A 26279-nucleotide genomic window follows, 5' to 3' on the forward strand; every position below is an offset into this window, starting at 1 on the left:
AGAAACGCCACCCTTTGGGGAAGACTCTGACCTATGCAGTCTTTCAGCTCTCAGAGCACCAGTTTGCCCAGCTATCTTAGCACTTGCCAGCACTTACCACTGGTAGTTTTAACTCACTCAGCCACTCAGCCTTTGGGGGAACATTTATTGAGTGCCTACCATGTGCCAAGGGGAGCCAGTGTTGAACATAAACACAGGATTCCTGCTTTCAGGGAACTTAAGAGTCTGGTGGGGGAGGCAGAGATTAATCAAATAATCACACTAAAAAAAAAACACATTACAGAGGTGCCTGGCACCCTGTAGGCCTTCTGCAGGTAACTGGTGCATGAACACATCAGTAATCAGTGCTGTGAAAGAGAACACGGGGTGTGAGGGACAAGCAGGAGTTAACCGGTGAGTGGGGGAGGAAGAGCATTCCAGATGTGCCAAGTCCCTGTAGTAGGAAGACGTGTGGCTGATAGGAGGACGTAGAGGCCAGTGTGACTGGGGCAGAGTGATAGGGAACACAGTTCAGAGTGAGGCTGAAGAGACAGGCAGGCCAGGCCAGCAAAGCCTTTAAGGCTTTGGACAATTTTGACTGTAGCCCAAGGGCCATGGGGCACCCACGGAGACTTTCAGGCAGGGGTAAGCTAACCAGCTTGTATTTTGAAGCAGTTGGTTGGCGGGAGTACCAAATGAATGCAGGGAGGCCAGTCACGCTATTTCTAGAGTTAACTGGGTTTGGGCTGCCTCTCCACTATATAGTGAGTGCCCCAGGACAGGATCAGTGCCTGGTACGCCTCTGAAAACACGCATGCACGCACACACAGAGCCTAGCCCGGGAGTGCACAGAAAAGTTACCCAATATACACTTCTTACAGCAATCTGAAATCAGTTATCCAGCAACATTCAACCCACCAGTTTATGTATACAGGGCCCTGGGGGCCTTGGGGAGCAATGGGTTGGGGAAAAGGAACACAGGTTTCCTGCTGACCAGTGTTTCCCATGGTAGAACCTGGGAGCCAGGCTCCCATCTCCTCTCCATTCACTTCCTCTATTAAACATGTTCATGTTCACGGCCGGCCAGTCCTCTCCCTGCTCCTGGCAGGGTACAGCGGTCTCTGTCCTTAGTCTTGAGTAGCAAAGAACCGGTGTGCTGACCTCTGCACACCATCTTGGCTCCTCAACGGTCCTGGCGCCGAAGTGGGGGTGACGGGGGATGCCGTACTGGAGGCAAGTCATAGTGTCCAGGTATGTGGCTGTTCTTGGGTGAGTCATAGTGGCCAGGAGGCAGGCCCGGAGGCAGAGGCAGCTGGGAGCCCACAGAGTCTCGGTCTGGAGACAGAGAGGGATGAAGATGAGAAGGAGGTGGCTCCTCCCACTTCCCACCACTCTCCTCCCCTCTCCAGCCTCTTCTGCCGGAAGACGGATGCATAGTGCCTGGCTATAGGCCAGTTTGTGCAGCTCCTCAGCTGCCAGTGGGGGAGCCCATCTCGACCTGCCCACCTCACAGGATAGGAAGATGCTCTGTCACCTGCCTTGTTCCCACCTTTTCTGGGTATCAAGTCTACAACTCAGGTGCTGTAAAACCACCATTTCAAATACTCAGCCCTCTGAGGGAGGTACCGCCACCTACAGGCTCTAAGAGGCAGTGTGACTTCCCAAACGTCATGCCTGGTTTGAGCCCAAGTCTGACCCCCAAAGGCCTTGGTCTTGCTGCCACTTCATGCCCACTCCGCATTCTCGCCCTCTGTCCCTTCTCTTTTCCCACCTCCCTGGTCCCTGTTCTCTCTGCCCCAGTGGAGAAGGAAGGCTCACCATGGGTCAGGGGGCTGGGCTGCTCATAGGTGCCACTGTCTCTCTCTGGCTGGGGGTGTTGCCGCCTCTGGCTGTCCCGGAGCTGAGGCGGCTGCCTGGGGGGAGACCCTGAGGGAGGGCCTTTCATCTCCATGTAGCTGCTCTCCCGGGGGCTCCCTAGCAGGCTGGGCAGGTCCCGGATGGTGGCGTAGGGGTTCTCACTGCTCAGGGAAGCCACGCTGGCCCCCAGCCCCTCTTCAGAGATGGGCCCTAAAGATAGGGGAAAGAAATCAGGCTCGGTGGAGGCACTGGCCCCTAAACCCCAGCGCAGCTCCCTCCCTCGCTCCCCTGCCCTGCCCTGCCCTCACCTTTACTGTAGAAGGGGCCTGGGCCATTCCTGTTGCTGTAGCTACAGCTGTAGCTTCGGTCCAGGTGGCTGTTACCTGAGGAGGAGAAAGCAACCTGCAATCAGGCCCCTGGTCCCCTGCCCAAGGTCCCACCTCCTCTAGAACTGGGGCCCAGAATCCCTTTCCACAGACACACGCACTCAGATGAAGCAGGACGCTGGGCTGTACACATGCCCCCTCACCAGAGGCCTTGGGCCCCAGGCTCCTACCCCTGTCCAGAGGCCCTGGAGGGGGCTGCCGGCGGTGCTTCCAGTCAGCAGGCAGTGTGGCGTGGTTGTTATCATGCCCGTGGGCTCCACCTGGCCGCTCAGGGGCCTGGAGGCTGGCAAAGAGCTGACTGCCTGGGACCTGGCAGGGGAGGGGTGGGACAGGGAGAGCGACGTGCACAGCTGGAGCTTTCCGGAGAACCGGGCTGTGCCCACAGGGCATCCAGAGTGCATCCCCACCCCCAACACTGACCTTGTTAGGGGGCGGGGGGTTAGGTGAGCACTGAGACAGGGTGTGGTAGCTGGGGTTGGAGTAGTAGTGACTGTAGCTCGGAGGGACATCTGCACAGACAGACACAGTTGCAGGGTGACCTGCCCGGCCAGAGACCAGCCTGGGCCTGTTCCAGGAGATCCCTAATCAGCCTTCTGACCTCTCTCACTCTCTCCAACTCCCCGCTTCCCACCTACAAGGTCCAGGGAGGGATGCAGGAGCCCCACACCCCATCTGCCCTGTACCTAAGAGCCAGCCACTCATGTGCGTCCCCGCCCCCAGGCCAGCTCACCTGGCATGACGTACTCAGAGCCGTCCAGCCGCCCGCTGCTGTAGGCCACTGCCAGGTGATGGTGCACTTTGCCTTTTTGCCAATGGCGGTAGCCAATGAACAGCGCCACCAGGGCCACCACCAGGGATCCCAGCACTGCAATGCCAATCACTGCCCCGAGTGAGTTATAGGCCACTGGAGAGGTAGGCATCATGGTGAATGGCTCCTGGCTTCCTGTGGGGGATGGGGTGGTCACTCAGGACAGTGTCTTGGCCCTACTGGTGAGCTGGGGATGCATGCATGGGAGAGGCCCCAGTAGAGGGGCAGGGTGATACAAGGGTACCACCTAGCAGAGACCTGGGCATGTACCTGTGTCCTGGTTCCCTGGGGACAGCGCGGGGCGGGGTGTGGGTAGGGAGGGGGCTAGATGAGAACTCACCAATCCTGCAGGGGGCACCACTGTGCCCTGGGGGACACACACAGGCCCCAGTCTCTGGGTGGCACCTCTCTCCAGGACCGCACTGGCATGGTTGGGAACAATTGGCACCGAACACCCCTGGAGAGCAGCCTGTTTAGAGAGCCGAGGAGGCAGGCGGGGATCAGAGGGGCCAGGGAACAGCAGTCCCCTCCTCAGGCTAGGGCTGACTTGGAGGCAGGGGCATGGAGTTCCCCTTCTGCTGGTACCTTCCAAGCAGAGATGTCCGGTCCGGCCTGGGGGGCAGAAACAACTCCCATGCTGGGGGTGGCAGGTCCCGCCATGGCGACACTGGCAGAGCTGGGCACAGTTGGCCCCCCAGTGTCCTAGAGGGCACGCTGCAGGAGACAAGGTTGGAGCCTGTCTGGCGGGCAGGGCCAGCCCCCCCTGAGTGATTTCTCAGCCCCCAGCATCGCTGAACTCTTCAGCTCAGCTTTGGTCTCCCCAGGGGCACCAAGGCTTTGAACCGTATCTACACACTGATGACTCACAAATGCTTATCCGCAGCCCTGTGTCTTGCCTGAACTCCAGACCCACGTGCCCAGCTGCCTGCTTAACTTCTGCACTTGCCTATCTGATAGACTTTCGAAATAACGTGACCAGGGCCAGACAACCAAAGGCTTCCAAACTATCCTATATTGCTTAGCTCTAGACCTTTTTTTTTTTTAACATAAGAGAGAAATAAGTGTCTACACTATTCAAGGCATAATTTTTGTGTATCTGACACTAGCAAAAAAATCTAAGAGTAGTCACTGAATTCTATGGAAAAACTCTTGTCCAAGATTACTTCCCTCTACCCTGCCCATCTTTTTCATGGTAATGGCTTCTCATTTCCCCTTTTCAAAATTTGTTTGACTCAGTTTTCTGGACTAATCTTTTCCATGATGTCCTTCTTATATTTATGTGGGAAAGAGGCCATGTATAAATAAATAAAAATAAGTTGGCAATCCAAAAGCAAAAAAGAACATGTCCAAAACTGAGCTCATGATTTTCCCCGCCCCCGTACAAACACTGCTTTTCTCGGGCCTCCCATGCAGAAGGGCAGGGAATTTTTTTCCCTGATCCGTTCATTGCTGCATCCTAGGCACCTAGAACAATACCCAGCACGTAGGTGACGCCCAATAAATTTTTGTTTATAGTGTTTATATAAATGGCTGAATCAAGGTGGGTTCAGAGGCTTTTATACCCAGGAGCAGGGGAAAGGAAGCCTCTGGTCCTCAGCCCACCCCCTCAGCATGCACACATGCTCAGACACATGAGCCACCACATACGTTGGGAGCAGTCAGGGCCTGTCCAGCCAGCCATGCAGTAGCAGGTCCCATTCGAAGGGTGGCAGGAGGAATGGTTAGCACACTTGCAGGGCACACAGCGTTTGCCGTAGCGGCCGGGCTGACAGGCTGGGGGAAAGGGGCTCGTGGTGACCAGGGGCAGGGGCCAACCCTCAGTCAGCCCGTGACCCCACTCTCTCCCTCACTCCTTCCCACTGCAGCAACCGGCCCAAAGACTGGAGTCAGCACAAGAGACCAAGATGGGTAGAGTGGGAGCTTCAGGCATCTGACACTACACTGCACATTACTGTTGGCAGGCAGGGGGAGGGGAGGGAGCCTCACATCTCTGGCAGGAGGGGCCTCGGAATCCAGGTGCACACACACAATTGCCATTCTCAGGGATGCAGGTGCCCCCATTCTTGCAGGTGCAGGTGTTGCTACAGTTGGCTCCCCAGAAGCCCTCAGGGCAGGGCAGGTGGCAGCGGGTACCTGTGAGAGGGGTAGGATGAGACTGGCCTGTGGCCCCCCTTCCGTAGGGTTTCTTCTGAACACATGTCCTGTGGGATGCACCCCCCAACTCCACAGTAAGCCTGGGGCCTGGACACCCAGAACGCTCACCTGTCCAGCCAGCTTGGCACTGGCAGTGTCCGTGAACAGGGTCACAGCCATCAGAATGGTCACAGTCACAGCGGCTGGCACAGCCTTCACCAAACATCCCCTTCTTGGAGAGAGAGTGGAGGGTAGGATAGGCCAGTCAGTTGGGGGGTGCTGTGCCCTTCCCTCCCCCAGACAGGCAGACTGTTGTGCACTTACCAGGCAGGGGAGCTGGCAGTGGGTCCCGTGCCACCCAGGGGTACAGGTACAGGCTCCAGTTTGGGGGCTGCAGGCTGCCTCGTGGGCACACTGGCAGCTGGCATTGCAACCAAAGCCCCAGGTTCCAGGCGGGCAGGGCACGGAGCAGTTACCATGCTGCCAACCTGGAAGAGGGGACTTGCAAGTAGGCATGGGGACCTGGCTCCCCTCCTGAGCAAGCACACACTGGGCATTGGCTCTGCCAGGCTCTGCGCTATGAGCTGGGGCTGGGGGTGGGGATGCCCATGGCCGCATAGGAGACAAGCATAGAAACTGTTGGATGTTGGACAGAAGGTTGAAAGACCGCTGGGGATGCACCACCACCTTCTGGGTCTTGGTTGCCTCTTCTGCAAAATGAAGGAGGGTGGCAGCAAACCCAAATGCTTACAGAGGCCCCAACAGGTAACTAAATGAGTTCTCCAGATCATGTGTAAGACAATAGGGAGGAGTGGGGACTGGAGACTGGACTTTTGTTAAATATGATAGAGAGCTAGTCAAACAAAACATATCTGTGTCCGAATCTAGCCTAAAGGTTGCCAACGTGCCACCCCTGGTGGATCTCCGAGGCCCTTGCTGGAGCTGCCATTCTGTGATTCTGTATGTCTGAGGATGAGGAATGATCTGCAAAGAGGTACCTCTGGCCTGGGCCTTTAAGGACAATTGGGATTTTTGTGGTTGAAAAAAAGCAAAGCGGATATTCCAGGAAGGAAGTAGCCTGGCTACTTTCCCAGCAGTCCAGCTGCTGACCAGTGCCTCCACCCTTAACCTGCAGCCTCTCCCCTACTCTTGGCCTGCCCCTACCCTTGGTCTCTCCCTTCTTCGCATGGCCCCGCCCCCAAATCCCCTTCCGGGAGATCCCAACCCGTTACCTTCCTTGCAGACGCAGGTGCCGTCGATGGGCGAGCAGGCGATGGCATTTTCGCAGGAGCAGCGTGCGGAGCAGTTGACTCCATAGGTGTCAGGGGGACAGAGGCTAGCGCAGTGCGGGCCCTGAGAGCGGGCGGGAGCACCAGTGAGAGGAGCGGGCGGGCTCCCGGGCCTCTCCGGCACCTCCCTCGCGGCGGGGCGCGCCTCACCGTGTAGCCGGGCGCGCACCGGCAGAGGCCGCTGTCGGGCTGGCAGACGCCGCCGTGCAGGCAGAGGCAGTGCTCCTGGCAGCCGGGCCCGTGCGTGTCCTGCGGGCAGCTCTCGTTGCAGTGGAGGCCCGCCCAGCCCGGCAGGCAAGAGCACTCCCCGCTCATCGGGTGGCAGCTGCGGGCGGAGGCGGGGTCGCGGAGCGGTCTGAGGCCGGGTCCGCAGGTCGACTTCCCCGCCCCCTCCGCGTGGTGGGAGCCGAGCATCGCCGAATTGAGGGGGACATCGGGGAGGCTCGGTGCTGTTCCGAGAGCGGTCTCTCCCCGTCCCCGAGGCCCCTCCCCTTTCCCTTCTGTGAGATCTGCCCCGCCCTAAGTCCTTTTTGTGACTCCGGTGGCTTCAGCACCGAAGGCCTCTCCCACTGGCCTCCAGACCCCTTGACCACAGTGCCCGCGGCCTACTTGAGACTGTGTTCCGGGTCGCAGGTGCAGGGCATCTGGCAGCTGAGGCCGTAGAGGCCGTCGGGGCAGAGACGTTCGGCGCAGCGGTCCCCAGTGAAGCCGTGTTCGCACAGACACGCGCCGTTGGCCGGGAAGCAGCGGGCGCCCGTGGCGCAGTCGCAAGTCTCAGCACAGTCCTGCCCGAAGCGGCCCACGGGGCACTCCTCACGGCACCTGGGCACCTCGCGGGAGTGAGCCTGGCCACGCCGCCCGCCGCCGACCCCGGCCCACCCCAGGCCACTCCCACCCCAGGCCAACACCACTCACCGGTCCCCTGTGTATCCCGGAGCGCAGCGACACTGCCCGGTGAACCGGTCGCAGAGGCCTCCGTTGTGACAGCGACATTCCTGGGAGCAGTTGGGTCCATAGGAGCCCTCGGGGCAGGGCAGGGAACAGATGGTGCCCTGTGGGGGTGAGAGGTCGACAGACCCCCAGGAGCCCAGCCCTCTCCCCATGGCCACAGGACCCGTCAATACCCCTACACTCCAAACCCTCAAACCTCTCCAGGGCCCACACAGCCTACCCCCCTCACACACATCCTCCTGGGAGCCCTATAGAGAACCGCCCACAGAATTCATACCCACAGGCCCCACCCTTCATACCATCCAGCCAGGTGGGCAGCTGCAGGAGCCCCGAGAGGCCTGGAAGACACCCCCATTTTGGCAAGGAGGGGTGCTGGGGCAGAAGCCACCAACACTGTCCTGTGAACAGAACACCTCGCAGCTGTTGGGCAGAGGGGGTGAGGTCAGTATGTAAACAAGCAGTACCTGCTTCCCCCTTTGCCTCCAAGGGCTGGTCAACCACAAACAGGCCCTCCCCAGGAGGAAGGCCCGACCCCAGGGCTCAGTGAGTCTCACCCCCGCTTCCCTGTTGGGTACTGCAGGGATCAAAAAACAAACGTTTCCAGGACTGGAAATGGCAGGGACACCCAGCCCCATCAGGAGGGGTAGAGCGAAGAGCCATGGGTGGCGTGTGCTCTCCACGCACCCTCTGCTCCACCTCTACCTTTGCTCATGCTCGTCCCTCTGGGGGCAACACGTCTGCCTGCCATGGTTTTCTATCCTGAGGGCTCAACGCCAGAGCTCCTCCATGAAGCTGGATCTTTGATCTCCAGCTAGATGCACATTCTCCCTCCTGTGACTCCCCAGCTCTCCCTGCACCCTGCCTTGCAGTAGGATTCTCTGCGTCCCTATCTCAGCCCCAATTTGGGACGTGCTTTCGCTCACACGCTAGTTCATGTTATCTTCACAGCAAACCTTCTAGGTGGACAATACTGCTCCCATTTTACAGACCGGAAACAAACACGTGAAGAGTCAATGATTTGCTCAAGGTTGCTCATCCAGTGAGCAGCAAAGCTGGGACCAGGATCTGGGCCTCTTGACTCCAACCCCACGTTTGGGATGCTGAGTCCCCTTGTGTCCCCACGTATGCCCGTGCATCCTGTGTCTGCGATCCCATTAGTGTGTGTTCCTCCTGTTACACACCTGGGCCCAGTTCTCTCTGGGGGGCAGAGGCAGGCTCCGGTCTGTGGGTCACAGGGTGCCCCATGGCACTGGCAGCTGAACTGGCAGGCAGGGCCATAGCGGCCAGGGGAGCAGGGCCGAAAGCAGTGTGGAGGCTGCAGCCCAGAGGGACAGGAACATGCCCCACTCTTGGGGTCACAGGAGCTGCTGTTGCCGCAGTTGCAGGGCTTGTCACACTGTGGCCCCCAAACTCCCAGGGCACAAGCTGTGGGATGGGAGAGCGGAAGGGGGTCACCAGGGGTCTTTCCCCTCCCCAGCCTCCAGTTAGTCCCTGTCTCTGTGTCCTGGCCCCCACACATGCCCCCATGCCCGGCTTTGGCCCCTCCCCCTGTACCACACCTCCAGAAAAGGCTGCTGGCTGCAGTGGGACTCTGCTGGGTGATCGCCCTGGGGGCCTAAGCACCTGTGCCCTGGTAGGGAGGGTGTGCCCAAGGCTTCTGCATCCCTGGAGGCACAAGGGGTCATGCCCTGCCGTCACCAGCCACTCACCACTGGAGCAGTCGTCGCCCCGCCAGTCTTGCACACATTGGCACTGATTGGGTGCCACGCAGCGGCCATGAACACACTCCCGAGCACAAAGCGCTGGAGCAGAGATGGGGTGGGGTGTGTGTGAGAAGATGCTTCCACCCCTGCCGTACCCACCTTTTATTCTCTGAAGCCTAACCCCAGCTTCCTCCCACACCAGGGACCTGGAGTTCGCCAAGCAGCAGTTCTGCCTCTAAGATGCAAAGAGACTGAGAGTAAAGCAACTCAGGTCAGAGCTTGTCAAGATCTCAGGATTCCGGACTCCCGAGCTCCTTTCTGTGAAATTCTGGAAGCACCTTGTTGGGAAATGGGCAGGCGGGGTTCCTCACATAGGGACCAGACATGGATGCTGTCCAGAGAGAGGGTAGGGGCTGGGCAGGGGTCTCTGTAGGGGCTGGTGATGGTCCAAGGCTGAGAGAAGGAGAAAGACAGACAGAGCGGGCTCTGCTCTGGGGGTTTCAGGGTGCTGGGGGCGGGGGACAGGAAAGACTGGACGGCGACAGGTCGAGACAGATAGCAACAGAGAGACAGGGACAGGAAGAGTCAGAGAGAGTGCCAGACACGGAGTCCTGAGACACGGTGACAGAGAGATACAGGCAGCCCAGAGACAGAGATGCAGAGCCAGAGACTGCTGAGGGACATGGAGAGAGAGGGTGGGAGAGACGTAGGGACAGCTAGAGACAGAGGTATGAAGTGGCAGCTTTGTCCCTAGAGACAACAGGGCCAGCGGAGAGCAGAGGAGTAGCCCCACCCTGGTGAGGGCAGGGAAGGACTAGGTGGCCTAGGCTCCACTCATTCCACGGCCCCACCCAGGACTCACGGACACAGGCTCCGCCGCTCTCATAGAAGCCCCGGCAGCACTGCAGGCGCATTCGGTGCTCCGTCTTCACCACCTGGCGGTACACGGTCCGGTAGACAACCCTGGCGGAGACCCAGAGGTGGCCCTCAGTCCTCCCCGCCGAGGCCCCGGCTTCCAACCTTCCACAGTGCGGCACTGGGGGAGGCCTGGGGCACTGCCCAACACTCTGAGCTGGGGTAGCATAGAACATTCCCTCCTTGCCTCCCATCCGGCCACACACATGCACACAATACACCATACCTGCACACCCCAAACACACATACCCCACACACAACATGCCTTGAGTGCCCTGAGGCCAGATGCTTCCTCTGAACTCTAAAGGTTCTGAGAAAAGAATGGGGGTACAGAGGGGCAAGGCCCGGGCCGAGGCAGCTCCTCTGGCACCCATCTGCCGATGGAGGGGGACGGGCACTCACGTGGGCCGGGGGCAGGTGTGCGGGCTCTCCCAGGGCCGGTCACAGGGCTCCGAGGGGAGCAGGCTGAAGGGGCGGGAGTGCGACTCCTTGGTTGTGGTGGTGAAGCTGCAAGACAGGGAATGGAGTCGGGGCCCAGGGCAGGGAGAGAGGTCTGAGCTGGCAGAGCTGAGCGGGGGTGCGAGGGCTTGGCCACAGTGGGGGATATTTAGGCTTGCTCCCTCGAGCCTAGGATGGACCCCCCCCATCTGTCCTGCTTCAATCTGGAGGGATCCTCCCAGAGTTGGAATATTCCTGGGAATATTCCATTCCAGCCCCCCATTCCCCACCGCCTCCTTCTCCCTATGTGGGGAAATTGAGCTAGAACTGATTTCTGGGCCCAGCTGATGGAGATGGGTTGAAGCACTTCTGGCCAAATCTTGCCCTGGGCCTTGTTGCCCAGCCCTGTCCCCTGGGCTCTCCCTGGGCCAGCCCCTCTGCTTGTCCCATAGTGAATGGCTCCTACCCTGTGCTCTGTCCTGCAGCTAGCCTCGCACAGGGACCAAGGGATGGGGATAAAGAAAGGACAGGGTCACAGCTGAGATGGAGACTGAGACAAGATCAAGATGGGGATGGAATCAGAGGCATCCCATCTAGGGGAGCAGAGAGAGTAGAAGCAGAAATAGGAGGGAGGTGAGGGCTGGAGAAAGGGAAGGAGGCAAGGGAGGGAACTGGAAAGAGGAGCCCCAGTGGGGAGAATGGGGAGCTGGGGGCTTGCAGCCCTCAAGGCACAGCAGGGGCCCTCTCTCACCTTTCCCAGAAGCTGCAGGTGTTGGGGTCCTTGGGGTTGAGGGTTCCAGCCAGCCCCAGGCCCAGGGCCAGGAGAAAGAGGGCCCGCAGAGGTGGTGACATTGCTGAGGCCTGTGACAGGGCCAGGTGTGGAGCAGGTGAGGGGCACTGCAGCCACAAACCTGGAGGGCCAAGTCTCTGCAGAGACCAAGCAGGGGTGGCAGAAGACATGAGGCTCTGGTCCTCTGGCCCAGGCTTCCCAGGCTCCAGGTCTGATTCCTGACCAGGTGGAGCATGGCCATGCCTCTGAGACTTTCTCACACGGTTTCCTCTGTCTGGACGTCCTCCCCCCCATTCTTCACTTTAAGCACTCACCTTTCAAGGTCTAGCCCAAGTGTCACCCCTCTTTCCCTGCCCTGCTTCCCGATCCACACTGGCAGACTGCCCCCACCCATCCCTTCCGGGACCCCCAGCACCATTCACCCACACACCACTGTTCTAGTGCCTGTTCCCTGACCATGACCTCTAGAGGCAGGGACCTGTGCCTGAATTCCCAATCCCCAGCACAGCCCCTACCCAGGGCACTTTGATATTATACCAAGGTGTGAAATTGGAGCCGATGAAGGGAAGTTATAAGGGAAGCCAACTTGGGCTCAGTTAGAGGAAGAACTTTCCAACGGTCAAAGCAGTTCTGTGATGGAATCAGCGACCTCGGGTGGTGAGCCCCCCATCACTGGATGTAGGCAGGCAGAGGCCAAAACCACCCTGATGCTGTTAGGGGCTTCCTGCTTTATGGGGTGGGAGTAGGGCTAGGTCCAGGTGACCTTGAAGGAGGCCCCTCCCCACCACTGGTGCGCTGGCACGGCCCATACTGACTTCTGAGAGCCAATCATGACTTCTCTTCCCAACTCCTTGTTCAGTGCTGTCACAGTAGTAGCTTGAAACCAAGCACGGGGGTGGAAATCAGCAAACATCACAAATCAGGGCCATCCCCCCACCCAGCCCCCCACCGAAGCCGGTTGCTAAAGCCTTGCCAGCATACCTCTGCACCCAGCTCTAGGTGCTATCACCCAGGGAGTCCCCAGCCTGGCCTCAGACTTCAGGAGAAGCCGCCACCTCCCTGTGACCACCCACCAGCCATCTGGAAATGGGCTCCTCCCCCTCTCCTCCACCCCCTGGCCTCCCCCAGTGGGTGGGAAGCAGGTCAGGACCTCAGAGGAGTCTCTTTCTGGCTCCTGAGCTCCGGAGCAGCAGAGGCCCTTGAGCACCCGCCACCCCCCACCCCGCCAGTTTCAGATTCTCTGTTAACTTGCCCCGGCTTGGCTCCCTCCTCTACGCCGCCCTGAGGCGTCCACATCTGCTTATAATTTTCCCCGAGAAGAGAGAAAGGTCGTGGTAGCTGGCCCCTTAGCCCCCTGAGTATCTCTGGAATGCCTGCCTCCAGGCCCCACCCCAGGCCCTCCACCCACACACTCCCAGGGTCCCAGCGGGCCACTCTCAGCTCCCATCAGGGCAGCGCTCAGAGGGATGCTCCCTAACCTAACCGCACCCCACTGCTGCGTTCTGCCCCACCAGTAAACCCTCCAGCCTGCTCCCCACCCTCTCAGCGGCTGGGCTGGCCCACCTCTCCTCCCCAGGCTCCCTCCTACCCACCGCAAATTTCTACCCACCACCCCCCTCCTGTCTTGCAAAGCAGCAAGGCCTGCCCATGACTCTGGTTAGTGGCCCCATCACAGCTCCGCCAGGGCAGATCTCCACCTGTAGTCTTTTTTGTGTCCCTCCCATCCATCCTCAGTCCCCAGGTAACTCACCAGGCCTCTATGGTATCCTGGGGCCTGAGAAACTCAGGTGAGCCAGGGGCAGGGCGACAGGGCCCTTGGGCCCCAGGGCCTGAGGAGCCCAGAGAGTGTCCTGGGGGATCCCGGTGCTCATGATACGGAGCCTGAAAACAGGAAACAGAGCCTGGCTAGAATGTGTGTATGTGGGGAGGGCAGCAGGCAGCATGATCATGGGCGGAGCATGGGGTGCTCTGTCCTCCCACCACCCTGAACTTGGAAGGTAGGATGTGGGGGAGGGTGGGGAGTGGGGGGAGGGAGGGATGCAGCCTGGCCTCAGGGAGCCAGGCCACAGTCAGGAGTGCCCTTCAGCCCTTCATAGTCTGGCCCTTCCACCACACAACCCCCAGTTCCCTCCCCAACAGTTGGCTCCCTCTCCCAACATCCCCAGACTCTGCCCTTCACCCCAGCCCTGCTCTGGTCACCTTCCCAGGCCCACCCTGTCTGATCCCAGCTGACCTTCTCCCCACTTCTCCCTCGAGTGTGCATGGCAGCAAGCCCATGGACAGGACCCCAAGCCCCCCACGTATCTCCCCCTCTTCATCCCTCAGTCTGGTCCACACTCCCCTCTTCCTGCAGCCCCGCTGTGCCCCTGGCATGCGGGTCCTGTCCTCCAATTGGAGCTCAATCTGTCTGGATACAGGGTCATCACCCTTGTCCCTGGGCGAGCCTCATCTCCAGCCACGCAGGGACCCCCAGACTTACCTGGGCCTGGATCTGTCCGCGGAGCTCGAGGCTGCGGTGACATGGACAAGACCTGCAGCAGGAAGGCCCTGATGAGGTGCAAAGGGGAGGGGCTGTCCTTCCTTTCATCTACAGCAGCCCCCTCCCACCAGCCACCTCCTCTTAACCAACTTCTGGAGGAAATGGTTCCCCCCGGGGGACTTTGAGGGGGACCTCGAGATGGGCAGGGGAGCATGCAGAGGGCCTGACCCTAATCCCAGGGGGTTGACTCTGATAACTAGAGGGGTGGGGAGATTCTGTTTTCCCAAGGGCTTCAGGGTAGGACTGGAGAACAGAGAAGGTCTCAGCTGGTCAGTGGAAGGGGCTGGAAGCCAGGATGGGGTCGGTGAGATCAGTGGGTGGTCCGCAGGGAGGGGAGAGATGAGATGGGGATCCTGGCAGAGAGGGGCAGGGTTTGGCCTCACCAGCCCCAGACCCTGAGGAGGGAACACAGGCCAGACCAGGAGCCCAGAGCTCCAGCCTGGCTGCCTAGGCTTGTTCCCATCTAAGCCTTTGTCCCTGAGGGGCTAGGGAACCTGAGACCCTGGCCCACCCTTCCCCAGCACCTCCAGTCCCAGCAGAACGGGGGCTATTGTGATCACACGTGCCCCTTCAAGGGGTTTAAATCAGACAACTAGTGGCTCCCCATCTGACCCCAGGGGCCCCCACTGTAGGCTCCCTTCTCCCTCTTCCCATACAGATGACCCCTGCCTTTCCCCTACTCAGCCCCCTTCCTCCATGGCACCTCTGGATTGAGGGACCCACACACCTTCCCTCACAATTGGAAAACTAGTGCGACCCCATATGTTGTTCACTGTGTTGGCACAGGCAGAGTGCTGAGCAATTTCTATGGATCATTTCGTGTAAAGCTTATGTCAACCCACTGTGGTAGGTATGATTATTCATTTTACTGATGACGAAACAGGCAAGGAGAGGGTAAGTTCCCTGCCCAGGGCCACACAGCCAGTAATATCAGAGCTGGGATCCAAACCCAGACTGGCAGACCCATCCCTGCGGTTCCAGGCTCTCCCGAGCCCAGGCGGGAATTCCAGGGGCTTTACATCTCTTTTTAACAGCCTTGGTTATGGAGAGGGGGAGCCTGGCAGGGGGCTGGACAGGAGAAGGGGATCAGGCTGGGGGCTGCCGCAAGAACGCGATCACAGGCGTGGGAACCGGGATGTGTTTACAGTCAAGAATGAGCTGACACTTCTCTCTCCTTCACCTCGAGATGCAAAGCAGCTGGGCGCCTGGCCAGGCCCCCCCCACCCCAGTCCCCAGTCCCGCCTGCGCGAGCCCCCAGTATCCCTGCCCTCTCGGCCTCCAAGCCCACACAGGGCCCAACCCAGCTCGCCTCCCCTGCTCTTCTGTTCAGCCTGATTCCTCTGGTGGGGAGTCCCTCTACCCTCACTGTACTCTAATCCTAACCCTGCTAGGAGGAGGGGGATGAGTCTGGGGCCTCTGAGAGGGGAGTAGAGTTCCTAGTGGACAGGAGATGATCCATGTCTATAGAAGGCAGAGAACAAGAGTGGGGCTGATGGAAGTGAGACAGCAAGAGGAACTTCCCCACCAGCTCCCTTCCAGCTGCTCTTCTCTGGGAGGTGGTACAGCAAAGGATACCCTCTGAGCTCTGCATCCCCTCCCACCCACCCCCCATTCAAACCTGGGTTCGAATCCCATCTCTCAGTTCCCTCATCTCTAAAATGGAGAGGATAATGGTACTTCCCTTTGTGGGACTGTTCTGCGGAGTAATACGTGAGTTGATACAGGTAAGTGTTTAGAGAGCTACATAAGAAGCTCGATGAGCAACTGCAGTCTCCACGATGGCACCCTCAGCCTCAGTCCTGCACCTATCACACCCCTTCTCCACTCCCCTTGGCACTGTCATACTCTTTGAGTATGAATTCCAGGAAAAGCTGTTTCTTTCTCTTTTTTTTCCTGAAGAACCCCCAGGATGATCCGGGAATGGGAATAGGGCCTTAGATGCTGACAGAGAGAAAGGAAGTGAGGAGGGGAGGGGACTAGGCTCCCCAGAGAACCTGATCCCCCAGAACGATGGGCTGCCTGCCAGGTATGTCTCCAAGCCAAAGGCGGTTGATGAGGCAGGACGCCTGCATTCTACCTCCCCCCAGCCCTCAGCCTGAGCACCAACTCCAGCTTCTTGCTTGTTTCCACTGGTGCCTCCTCTCTGTCTCTCTCTCCCCCACTTCCCATCTTGGAGGCCAAAGCTTCTAGTACTTAAAAGCTGTACGGCCTCAAGCATGTCACTTGAGCCCTGTGAGCCTCCATTTCCTCATCTGTAAAATGGGAGAATAACACCCCATATCTCCCAGGGTTCAGTGGGGGTTGGAACTGTCGGTTCCAATGACCATCCTGGAACTGAGCCTCAGGCCAGAGGCTGCTCAGTGGACATGTGTCGATGCAAAAACAGAATCCTCCAAGTTCTAGGCTCTCTGCCTCTTTCTTTTTGCCTTTTGTCTTGCTCTTCATCAGAAACTCTCTGCTTTCTTTTTTTTCTTCCTCCATCAGTTTCTTGGTCTCTTCTGCCTCTCTCCTTCCTTTTCTATATCAAGGCTACCATGTACAGTTGCGCAGTATGTTCACTGCACTAGGGAATCCACCTTCAGGTATGGAGTGTAGGCTGCACTCCAGCCATGATCCACAAATTGAGCCCTGTGTCTTAGCTTGGTGCCAAGGTTGCCTCGCCCTGTAGCTCTCTTGTCTTTCAGGATCTCCCCTGTGTCTGTGTCTGTCCTCTGTGCCCTTTCCTAACCTCTCTTTGCCATGGAGACAGGATCACTTAGTCCTTCCCACTCAGCAGTGTGATCCTGAGTCCAAAGACTTCCCTTCCCTCCCCATACAGGGATGCCCTCTAACCCAGCTCCGCCAGCAGCCTAGACTTCTCTGCTCCACGTGCCACTCAGAACACCCGTGTACACGCTTGTACACATACACATAGAGCCCCTCCTACATCCAGCCAAGCCAGGCCTTCGGCATGCCAGGCATGTCTGCCGGATGGAGGGACAGGAAGCCTGCATGTGCTCCAGAGGCTGGGCGGGGAGGGAGCAGGGGTGAGGGGCCGGCCTTGTGTTCTCTGTGGCTCAGGAAACAGAAGCTAGAGGGTCCTCAGCCCGACCTGTTTACTCATCAGGAAATAGAGAAACTGCAGGGACTCTGATTCACCAAACATTCAGCACGTGCCTACTGGAAGCTAGAGCCAGTCCGGACCCTCACCACCACCCACAGGCGGAGTGATTGTTACCCCTCTCCATTTCACAGGAGAGACCATGGAGGGTCTCAGGTAAAAAGACTTGCCCAAGGGCCAACTGGTCCGCAGAGGCAACAGCAGGATTAGAATCTGCTTCAAAGAACAAAGCAGTGGGGGGCGGGAGGTAAGCCCTGGGGTGACACAGGCCAGGGAGCAGCTCCCCCTGCTGATTGCCACCCCCAGATACTGTTGGAAAGCGCAGCTCTGCTCTGGCCACTGTCTCCCTCTAATGCCTCTGTGGCCCCCCACGCTGCAGGAAAGGGCGCCCAGGGCCCAGGTGGCCAGCCTCTGCTCCCATCACACTGGACATGCCTCTCACCACAAGGCCACCTCTGCCCAGGCCACCCCTGGAATGCCCAGGTCCTACCCATCCTTCTAGGCCAGTCTCCTCCAGGAAGCCCCCTCAGTGGCTCCGTACCTCACCTGTTCCTCCCTTTCCTTGGACCTTCCTCCAGGCTCTTAGCACACTCAACACGGACCCCTGTGGCCCAAAGGACCCCAGTTCTTCCCTGAGGCCGGCTCCATACTGGACATAGACCAGTCCCCGAGAGGCCCAACACTTCCCCAAACTCAATTCCCCGAAGGCACCAGTGTCCCTCCTCTGGGGGCAGGTGGGACTAACCCAGGTCAAGTCAGGAGTTCACAGGCCCGGGAGCACCTCAAGTCTGATGGACGGATGAGGTAATATACCCCATCTTGTGACTGCCAGCTTGCGAGTCTGGTTTCCCTACCAGGCTGGGACAGCCTCCAATTCCATTCTTGTCCCAGGCTCTATTAGTGGGCTGCTTGCCCCCCAGGTGTTCCCTCAAGGTTCCCATCCCGTGGTCATTATATTTTTATTAAGGTCTGTCTTCCCCACTGGAATGGAGCACCGTGGGGTCAGGGCACTTCTCTGCCTGCCTGACCACTGTGTCCCCAGCACTGGCCAGCACCTACACACACGCATCTAGGGTGCCTGGCACCCAGTGGGCAGTAATTAAACATGGTGTGGAGCGGATGGACTGATAAACTCTAAATCCTTTCCGACTTGAGTAAGCCCAACCTTACTCTGTGGGAAACAGGACAGGGAGAGATGTTTGGAGGCTGTGGCTTGTCCCGGCTCACCAGACAGCAGGACCTTCCTTCTAGGGCCCTCAAGACACAACACTGGTAAGTCGATGGAAGGTGGAGTTCAGAAAGAACTTCCCAACATTACACAGTAAAAGGCGTCTCCAGACCTGCTCTCCCGACCTCAGGCAGGAATTCCTCAGGGCTGGCCTCCAAGTTCCTCTGGGCTGAGTGCATGGGAGTGCAGGACACTGAGTCACCTGGAGAGGAGGGAGTGTGCCCGCACGCAGGGCCTGAGCCCTTATCCTGAACCTCCGGCCCAGGGACTACGCCCCTCACTGCCCATCCACACACCACCTCCTACACTGACGGACTAGGCCTCAGATGCCACTATGTGGGGTGGGGTAGGAGGCACAGGCAGGAAAGGGGACTCACGAGGCTCCATGGCCCAGCACCCACCCGGTGCTGTTTCTGGAGACCTCCATCTGGCCATGTGTGGGTGCTCTAACACCAATTCCTACCCCTTGTTAAATGCATATTGTGAGCTGGATCCTTTCTTTTCATCCTCTCAGCAGTCCTAGAAAATAGGTACTATTATGCCACCTGTTACATAGATGAAGAAATCCCAGGGAGTTCCCCGGCGGTCCAGTGGTTAGGACTCAGCGCTTTTACTGCGAGGGCCCAGGTTCAATCCCTGGTAGGGGAACTAAGATTCCACAAGCCATGCAGAAAGAAAGGAAGAAGAAAGAAAGCAAGAAAGCAAGCAAGAAAGAAAGGTAAAGAGAGGGAGGGAGGAAGGAAGAAAGAAAAGAAAGAAAGAAAGAAAAGAAAGGAAGGAAGGAAGAGAAAAAAGAAATCCCGAAGAGGTTAAGTCATTTGCCCAAGGTCACACAGCCCACCAAAGGCGGGGTGGGGATTTGGACCACGTCTATCAAGCTCCGAAGGCTGTGCTGCTCCCTTTAGGTCCTTCTACCCCTGTGATTTCTCTTTGGTGTTCGGACTTCCTCCTGTTTTACCTCCTCTACCACCTTCTTGTTCTTTCTCTCAGTCTCTGCTCTGTTTTTCCAAATATGCCTCTCGCTTCCCTCTGGGCCTTGTTGTTTCCAGAAGTCTCTATGCCTCTGCCTGTGTCTTCCTTGTCTGTTGGTGACTGTCTGTCTCTCTGTATCTCTGTCGTTGTCTTTCCCTCTCTCCTCCCCTGTCTTCTCTTGCTCCTCCTGCTGGCTTCTCCCCCATAGAGAAGCCTCTATGGTACCTCCCCCAGGACTGGTATAGACACCCTCCCCAGAGCTAGGATGGGCCCTAGGGCCCCTCTTGCATCCCGGGAGGGCTCTCTTTCAAGGTTTCCAAGGCTGCTCAAAGGAGAAGCTCCGAGCACTGTGGTGGAGGCCCTGCCTGGCCCAGGTCCCCTCTCCAGCAGAATGTGTTGGTGGGGGGAGGCAGACAGCAGCCCAGCGACCTCTATCTCTATCCAGGTTTCCGAACTGTGGATGGGGCTGCCTGCAGAGCTGGTTTCCTCTTCTGGGAAAGTCTGATAGGGGATGGAAGCGGCGGGTGTGTGTGTGGGGGGGGGGGTAGTGTAGAAACAGATGCCAACCCTCGACTTCACCTCCCATTGAAGAGAGGAAGACAGAGGGGAGCCTGGCTAACCCAGCTCCTAGGTGGCAGGGAGGGTAGCCCCAACTGCAATGGCAAGTTTAGCGGGTAGACTTTGGGAGACCTCAGAAGTGGGAGAGGCAGCAGCAGGAGACAGAGAGCTGGAGAGAGGAGAGCTGTCCCACACCCTGGCTCCCGCATGCCCACACAGAGGGACTGTATCATGGATTGGGATGGGGTGGGACTCAGACAGCTCCCCGACCCCCCAGGCCCAGCTTAGGCCAGGGTTGAGAGCTGACCCCTTGCCCAATCCTGCCTGGAGCCGAGGTCTGGCTGAGTCTGGGAGCCTGGGAAACTCGGACCAGCACAAGCTGTTCCCATCCCCGGGGACTAGGGTCACAGCCCAAGCTCGGGAGAGGCCACTCATAAAAGGCCAGAGCAGGACAGCTGAAAGTTCACTACTGGAGGCCGGAGATGGGGTGGGGGTGAGGGATGGCCTTGCTGGGGCCTGGGCTCCGGGGCCCCCCACCCTCACTCCCCCTCACACATACCAGCCCATGGGGCTTTCTGGGGATCCACATGCCTGAGGCCTTGGGCCAACTTCTTAGTCCTCAAACCGGCAAAACTATGAGCCCCAGGGACCTGTAAACCTGGGTCCCTTCCCTCCATCCTCCTCAAACGTGTCTCCTGGTGGGGAGAGGGCCAACACTGTAATAAACACTGAGCAGGCACGGTTCTAAGCAGGAGACATGTTTATGCTCATCTTAGCCTCACAGCAACCCCATAAGGTAGGCACTATATCGTATTATTCCCCTTTTAGAAATGAGAAACTGAGACACAGAGGTGAAGTCTCTTGACCAAGATCCTACAGGTAGTAAGGAGAGGAGTCGAGATTCGAACCTGGGCAGCCTTGACTCCAATGTGGGTGCTCTTAGCACTACACATCCCTTCAGCCAAGCAGAGGGCTTCTCTCTCCAGCCCTGAAAGGGGGCCAGTGTGGTGGTGGCAGCCGCTGGACACACAAAGTCTCATATAAGGGGCTAGGAAACAGCTTCATTTGCATGTCATTTACATGCTGTTTCATTATGGATGGAAACCCCCAATCCCCTTTGGCCCCTCTCCACTGCCCCATCCCCTTCAGGTCTCTCTGTCGGTCTTTCTTTTCCCCCCCACCCAGAGGTCCCCCAGTGCAGGGTGGTCGCGGGACCAGGGGCGCGCGGTCACTCACCTGCCTCGGGACCCTATCTCGCCGTCCGCCTGGGGTGGGGACCGCCGGGGTGGGCCTGGAGGAGGACAGGGCGGGGGTCCCTGCGTGGAGTCCCAGGCCGACTGCGAGAGCGGCGGAGTGGCCGAAAGTTGTGGATCGCTGGGCGGGGAGGGGCGCGGAGGGGCGGGGGGCAGGAAGGGGGTGGGAACTCGGGCCCTAGCCAAGGCAGGAAGTTTTGACAAGGAAACCGGGAGCCGGGGGAGGGGAGATCCAGAATGCCCGGGAGGGAGGCTGTGTAGGGGTGGGACCACTGAGGCCGAGCGGCGGGGCCGACCCGACAGACTGGATCGGGCGCAGAGAGGGGATGAGCAGGGGAGAAGAGCAGGGGCCCCGGGCCCGAGTCCCTCCTCGACTCTTCACCAGCTGTGCGGCCTTGGGGTACTCCGCCTCTCCGGCCTCAGCTTTCTTATCTGCAAAGTGGGGTGGTGCAGGGGAATCAGTGAGATCGTCTACGTCAGGCACCTTCCCACTGAGGCCCAACAACCGTTACCTTATTAAAGATACAACCCGGGGACCGACCGACAGCATCCCAGACTGGGAGAGGAGCACCGGGAAAAGGCCTCTCCGCTTCTCTGGCCGCCGGAAAGCACCCTGAGGGAGGGTGTGATCCAGGGAAGCAGTGTTCGGCGGAGTCTCCGCCTCTGCCCGCCCCCTTGGTCCAGGGCCCGGGCGCTTCTGTGCACCTCGCGCCGCAGCCTCCGCGCGGAGGCAACCCGAGCCGGGCGCCACCTCGCGGCCAGCGTCCGCCTCCCCACAGCCCGCGCACCGAGCCTGGGAGAAGGCGTCACTCCGGAGGCCGCCAATCTGTACCCCACCTTTCTTGGGGCACCCTTCCCTTCTCAGTCTCTGAGGAGACAGAGGCAATTTTCATAACAACTAACATTTGCCTTCATCATCGTTAGCCCTTTAGGTGCTGCTTCTTTCAATCCTTAACTCGAGACAGGTTCTATTTACATGACATTGTTCGTGTAATTAGGACATCCGTAAGCGGCAAAAGCGGGATTTGAACCAAGGTCTGTGGTCCGTCTGATTACAGGGATCCCACTACAAACCACCGCCCGCGACAGAGAAATCTACAATAGTTCAGGAAGAGTAAGACAGGTATGTTCCTCTTTGGCGCCTTTTACAATTCAACTTTTTTGAAGTATAATTGACATAAATTTAAAAATGTACCCACTTAAAAGTGTACAGTTCGATGAGGGTCTTTTACATTTTTTATTATAGTAAAATATAAATAATATAAGTTTTACCATTTTAACCTTTTTTTTTTTTTTTTTTTTTGCGGTATGCGGGCCTCTCACTGTTGGGGCCTCTCCCGTTGCGGAGCACAGGCTCCGGACGCGCAGGCTCAGCGGCCATGGCTCACGGGCCCAGCCGCTCCACCGCATGTGGGATCTTCCCGGACCGGGGCACGAACCCGAGTCCCCTGCATCGGCAGGTGGATTCTCAACCACTGCGCCACCAGGGAAGCCCCATTTTAATCATTTTTAAGTGTACAGTTCAGTGGCATAAGGTACATTCATATTGTTCAACCACCACCACGATCCATTTCCATAACTTTTTCATCATCCCCAACTGAAACTCTGTACCCGTTAAACTATAACTCCCCATTCCTCCTCCCCCAACCCCTCTATTCTACTCTCTACCTCCATGAATTTGACGACTCTAGGTACTTCACATAACTGGAATCACACAATATTTGTCCTTACAGTATGTGTCTGGCTTGTTCACTTAGTTCGATGTCCTCATTTGATGCAGTTTTGTTTTTTGTTTGTTTGTTTTGGGCATGCCATGGGTATTGTGGGATCTTAGTTCCCTGACCAGGGACTGAACCCCGGCCAGGGCAGTGAAAGTGCCGAGGCCTAACCACTAGACCACCAGGGAACTTCCCCCAAGTTTGATGAGTTTTGACAAATGTGTTCATCTGTGTAACCACCACCCAATTAAAAAAAATTTTTTTTAAACATTTTCGTCTCCCCAAACTTCTCTTGTGCCCCTTTGCAGATAACGCCCCACCCACTACTCCATCCTCGCTCCCGAACCCCAGCCCTATGAAATCTCTGATCTGCTGTCACTGTAGATTTTTTGTTCTAGAATTTCGTATAAATGGACTTATACAATATGTACTCGTTTACGTCTGGCTTCTTTCACTTACCATAAGGCTTTCATTCCTTGCTTATCACCGAGTGGTATTCCATTGTATGGATATATTACAATTTGTGTTTACATGAGTAGATGGGCATTGAGTTTTTTCCAGTTCTACTTAGAAGTGGGGGGACTTCCCTGGTGGTGCAGTGGCTAAGCCTCCGCCCTCCCAATGCAGGGGGCCTGGGTTCCATCCCTGATCAAGGAAGTAGATCCCACATGCCACAACTAAGAGTTCGCATGATGCAACTAAATATCCTTTGTGCCGCAACTGAAGATCCCGCGTGCCGCACCTAAGACCCGGCACAGCCAAATAAATATTCTCTTTTAAAAAAATAAGTGGGATTGCTGGGTTATAACAGTTATGAATTCTTCATGTATTCGGACTTCAAGACCTTTGTCAAAAATATGTGTTGAGGGACTTCCCTGGTGGCGCAGTGGTTAAGAATCCGCCTGCCAATGCAAGGGACACAGGTTCGAGCCCTGGTCCGGGAAGATCCCACATGCCGCAGAGCAACTAAGCCCATGTGCCACAACTTCTGAAGTCCACTGCCTAGAGCACATGCCCCGCAATAGAGAAGCCAACGCACCGCTAGGAAAAGTAACTCCCGCTGGCCGCAACTAGAGAAAGCCCGCGCATGTAGCAATGGCGATCCAGCGCAGTCAAAAGTAAATTAATTAATTAAAAAAAACATAACCGGGCTTCCCTGGTGGCGCAGTGGTTGAGAGCCCTCCTGCCGATGCAGGGGACACGGGTTCGTGCCCTGGTCCGGGAAGATCCCACATGCCGCGGAGCGGCTGGGCCCGTGAGCCATGGCCGCTGAGCCTGCGCGTCCGGAGCCTGTGCTCCGCAACGGGAGAGGCCACAACAGTGAGAGCCCCGCGTAACGCAAAAAAACAAAAACAAAAAAAAACATAACCATTATTAAAATTTATTTTTAAAAATGTGTTGAGAATATTCTCTATTTGACATACAAGCAAGTGTTGTTTAGTTTGCTGCTTTGAGAGGTGGAAGGTGAAGGGAAGGCGCGGATTGGATGGTGCTGCTCGCTTTGGGGAAGGAAGGAAAGGAGAAGGCATGGCTGGGTGGTGCTTTTCCTGACTCCAGTGTTACCAAAAATTTCCAACAGGGGGCAGTAGAAACCTGAGCACAGATCCAGGGTCCAGAGGCCAAAGATCATAGAGTTGCAGCATGTCGGAGGCCAGAGGAGCCTTGAAAGTTGTCTGATCCAGCACTTTCGAGGGGTAAATGGGGAGACTGAGGACCAGAGAGGAAGAACATGCGCTCCTCCCTCCTTCACCTGGGTCACTTGTTCTCATCCTTTCACATTCAGCTCAACTTTCCTTTCTCTGGGAGCCTTTCCAGCTTCTGCCTCTCCCTCCCCATCCCGCTCCTGCATGTGAAAGTTTAACTCGCCCCTCTCTCTGTTCCTCTCAGTTTTTCAAGGACTGGGGCCAGGTCCAAATCATCTTTGTGATCTCAGGGCCTGGCACAAAGTAAGTGCACAATAATCGTTAGAGTAAAGGGCTGCCACCCCATGCAATGCTCTTCCAGGGTCCCTGGGCCCTAACTCTGCCTCCTGGGCCCAGCCCTATAGCTAGAAGGATGAAAGTTCCCCTGTTGCCTCCCTGGAAGGTACAAGGGGGCCTAAGGTCCTCATTCATCCTTCTGTTCAGTAGCACCTGTTTTGTGTTTACCTGGTATTGGGCTGCATCCACAGGCCTGCAAGCCCTGTAATTGCCCCGCCTCAAGACCAAAGAAAGAGCCTGGAGTCATTGATAGAGGCATTAATTGTTTAATAGATGGGGGATCTTACACATCTGAAGCAAGGTCCTGGAGCGACACGGGGCAGGGGGTGGGGGTGGGGTAGGGAGGTTCCAGTTAGAGAGGGAATAGATGTCAGGTTGGCTCATCAGTTACCAGGGTAACCAGCAGAGGGGGCTCCCCCCCCTTTTGATAAGCTACCATAATGAAGATAGCTCTGATCTAAAGATTAGAGCAATCACTAGCTGGGGCCGGGAGCAAGTATGTAGGCATTTGCTAATTAGGCTGTACGATTAAGAGGGAAGGTCAGTCATCGGACTAGGGTGTAGGTGAAGCAGGGACTGGTCAAGCGGGGGATGTACAGAGAGCAAGAGAACAGCCATCTTGGGTGGCCTGATACAGGCACCTGGGATACAGAGGAAATGACATCATGATGATGTTGATGGCAAATACTAACTTTTATTAAACAAACCCTACTGATTACTAGGCACACTTTTTTTTAATTTTAATATTTATTTATTTATTTGGTTGCACCGGGTCTTAGTTGCGGCAGGCGGGCTCCTCAGTTGTGATGTGCGAACTCTTAGTTGCAGCATGCGTATAGGATCTAGTTCCCTGACCAGGGATCGAACCCAGGCCCCCTGCATTGGAGCACGGAGTCTTAACCACTGCATCACCAGGGAAGTCCCCTAGGCACACTTTTAAGACCTTCACATTTAACTTATTTAGGGGAGAAATAAAAGTTTCCTCCCTCAAAGAGCTCACATGCTAACCGGGGAGTCAATTATCCACCTCATTGATTCATGAATAAGAGCTAGAGACATGAACAAAATAGGCAAAAATCTCTGCCTAAATATGAAAGGTAAAAAAATGAAGCTTTCATTCTAGTAATAGTGCTGGTGAAGAGGTGATAAATGAAATCAGTAAAATCATCACGCATTAGATGATGTGTTATCATAAAAACTAGAGAAAAACATGTAGACAACATTCATTGTCCATTGCAATGAATAATGACTTGTACGAATCTCTCTCCTCGCCTTATACCCTGAAGGAATATTTGTATTACCATATTGGAATTCTCCAGAGCAAGTGGTTACTGTTCACTCAACACAAACTCTGTTATAAAATCACTATACACTTTGAAATATTCCTCAGTGAGCCTTTTTCAGCTATCACCTTTAGTCCTAACTACACAAGAGTTTTCAATGTTTTTCTCTAACAGGATTGTTCCTGTAATTAGCTATAGAATAAAACCAAATTATCGATGGGCAATGAAAACAGTGCTCTAACAAACAAACAAAAAAAATAGAGAAAAACAAAACAGGAAGAGTGATAGGGAGGGCTGAGGGTGCTGTTTTTGGAAAGGTGGGCAGGGAAGGCCTCACTGAAAAGGTATCCTCCAGGTGAAGCCCTAAATGAGGTGAAGGAGGGAGCCACACAGATTTCTG

At 56.7% G+C, this 26279-nt stretch overlaps 1 protein-coding gene across 1 annotated transcript; it reads right to left on the reverse strand.

Moving 5' to 3' along the window:
* Positions 1-138: 138 nt before the first annotated feature.
* On the reverse strand, positions 139-12983 carry PEAR1 (platelet endothelial aggregation receptor 1). Its single transcript, XM_030759541.2, has 22 exons — positions 11211-12983; positions 10424-10528; positions 9969-10069; positions 9113-9205; positions 8585-8828; positions 7703-7823; positions 7368-7504; positions 7062-7274; positions 6603-6777; positions 6396-6516; positions 5488-5651; positions 5293-5395; positions 5017-5163; positions 4678-4803; positions 3616-3744; positions 3371-3499; positions 2953-3165; positions 2643-2731; positions 2393-2531; positions 2145-2219; positions 1798-2046; positions 139-1314 (listed from the first exon to the last, which is right to left on the reverse strand). The coding sequence occupies exons 1-22, from the start codon at positions 11417-11419 to the stop codon at positions 1163-1165; spliced, it is 3234 nt and encodes a 1077-aa protein (XP_030615401.2). The 5' UTR covers positions 11420-12983; the 3' UTR covers positions 139-1162.
* Between the last annotated feature and the right edge of the window lie 13296 nt (positions 12984-26279).

The sequence above is a fragment of the Delphinapterus leucas genome, chromosome 1 (genome assembly GCF_059928025.1).
Source record: "Delphinapterus leucas isolate spDelLeu-1000000601 "Yukka" chromosome 1, BTC_Dleu_Yukka2, whole genome shotgun sequence".
In the NCBI taxonomy this organism is placed as follows: Eukaryota; Metazoa; Chordata; class Mammalia; order Artiodactyla; family Monodontidae; genus Delphinapterus; species Delphinapterus leucas.

Coding starts and splice junctions, on each gene's coding strand:
- PEAR1 (XM_030759541.2), bottom strand. CDS start 11,419: ATGTCTTCTGCCACCCCTGCTTGGTCTCTGCAGAGACTTGGCCCTCCA. Junction 9,206..9,968: donor GAGCGGCGGAGCCTGTGTCC/GTGAGTCCTGGG, acceptor TCTCTGCTCCAG/CGCTTTGTGCTCGGGAGTGT. Junction 1,315..1,797: donor GCCCAGCCCCCTGACCCATG/GTGAGCCTTCCT, acceptor CTCTGTCTCCAG/ACCGAGACTCTGTGGGCTCC.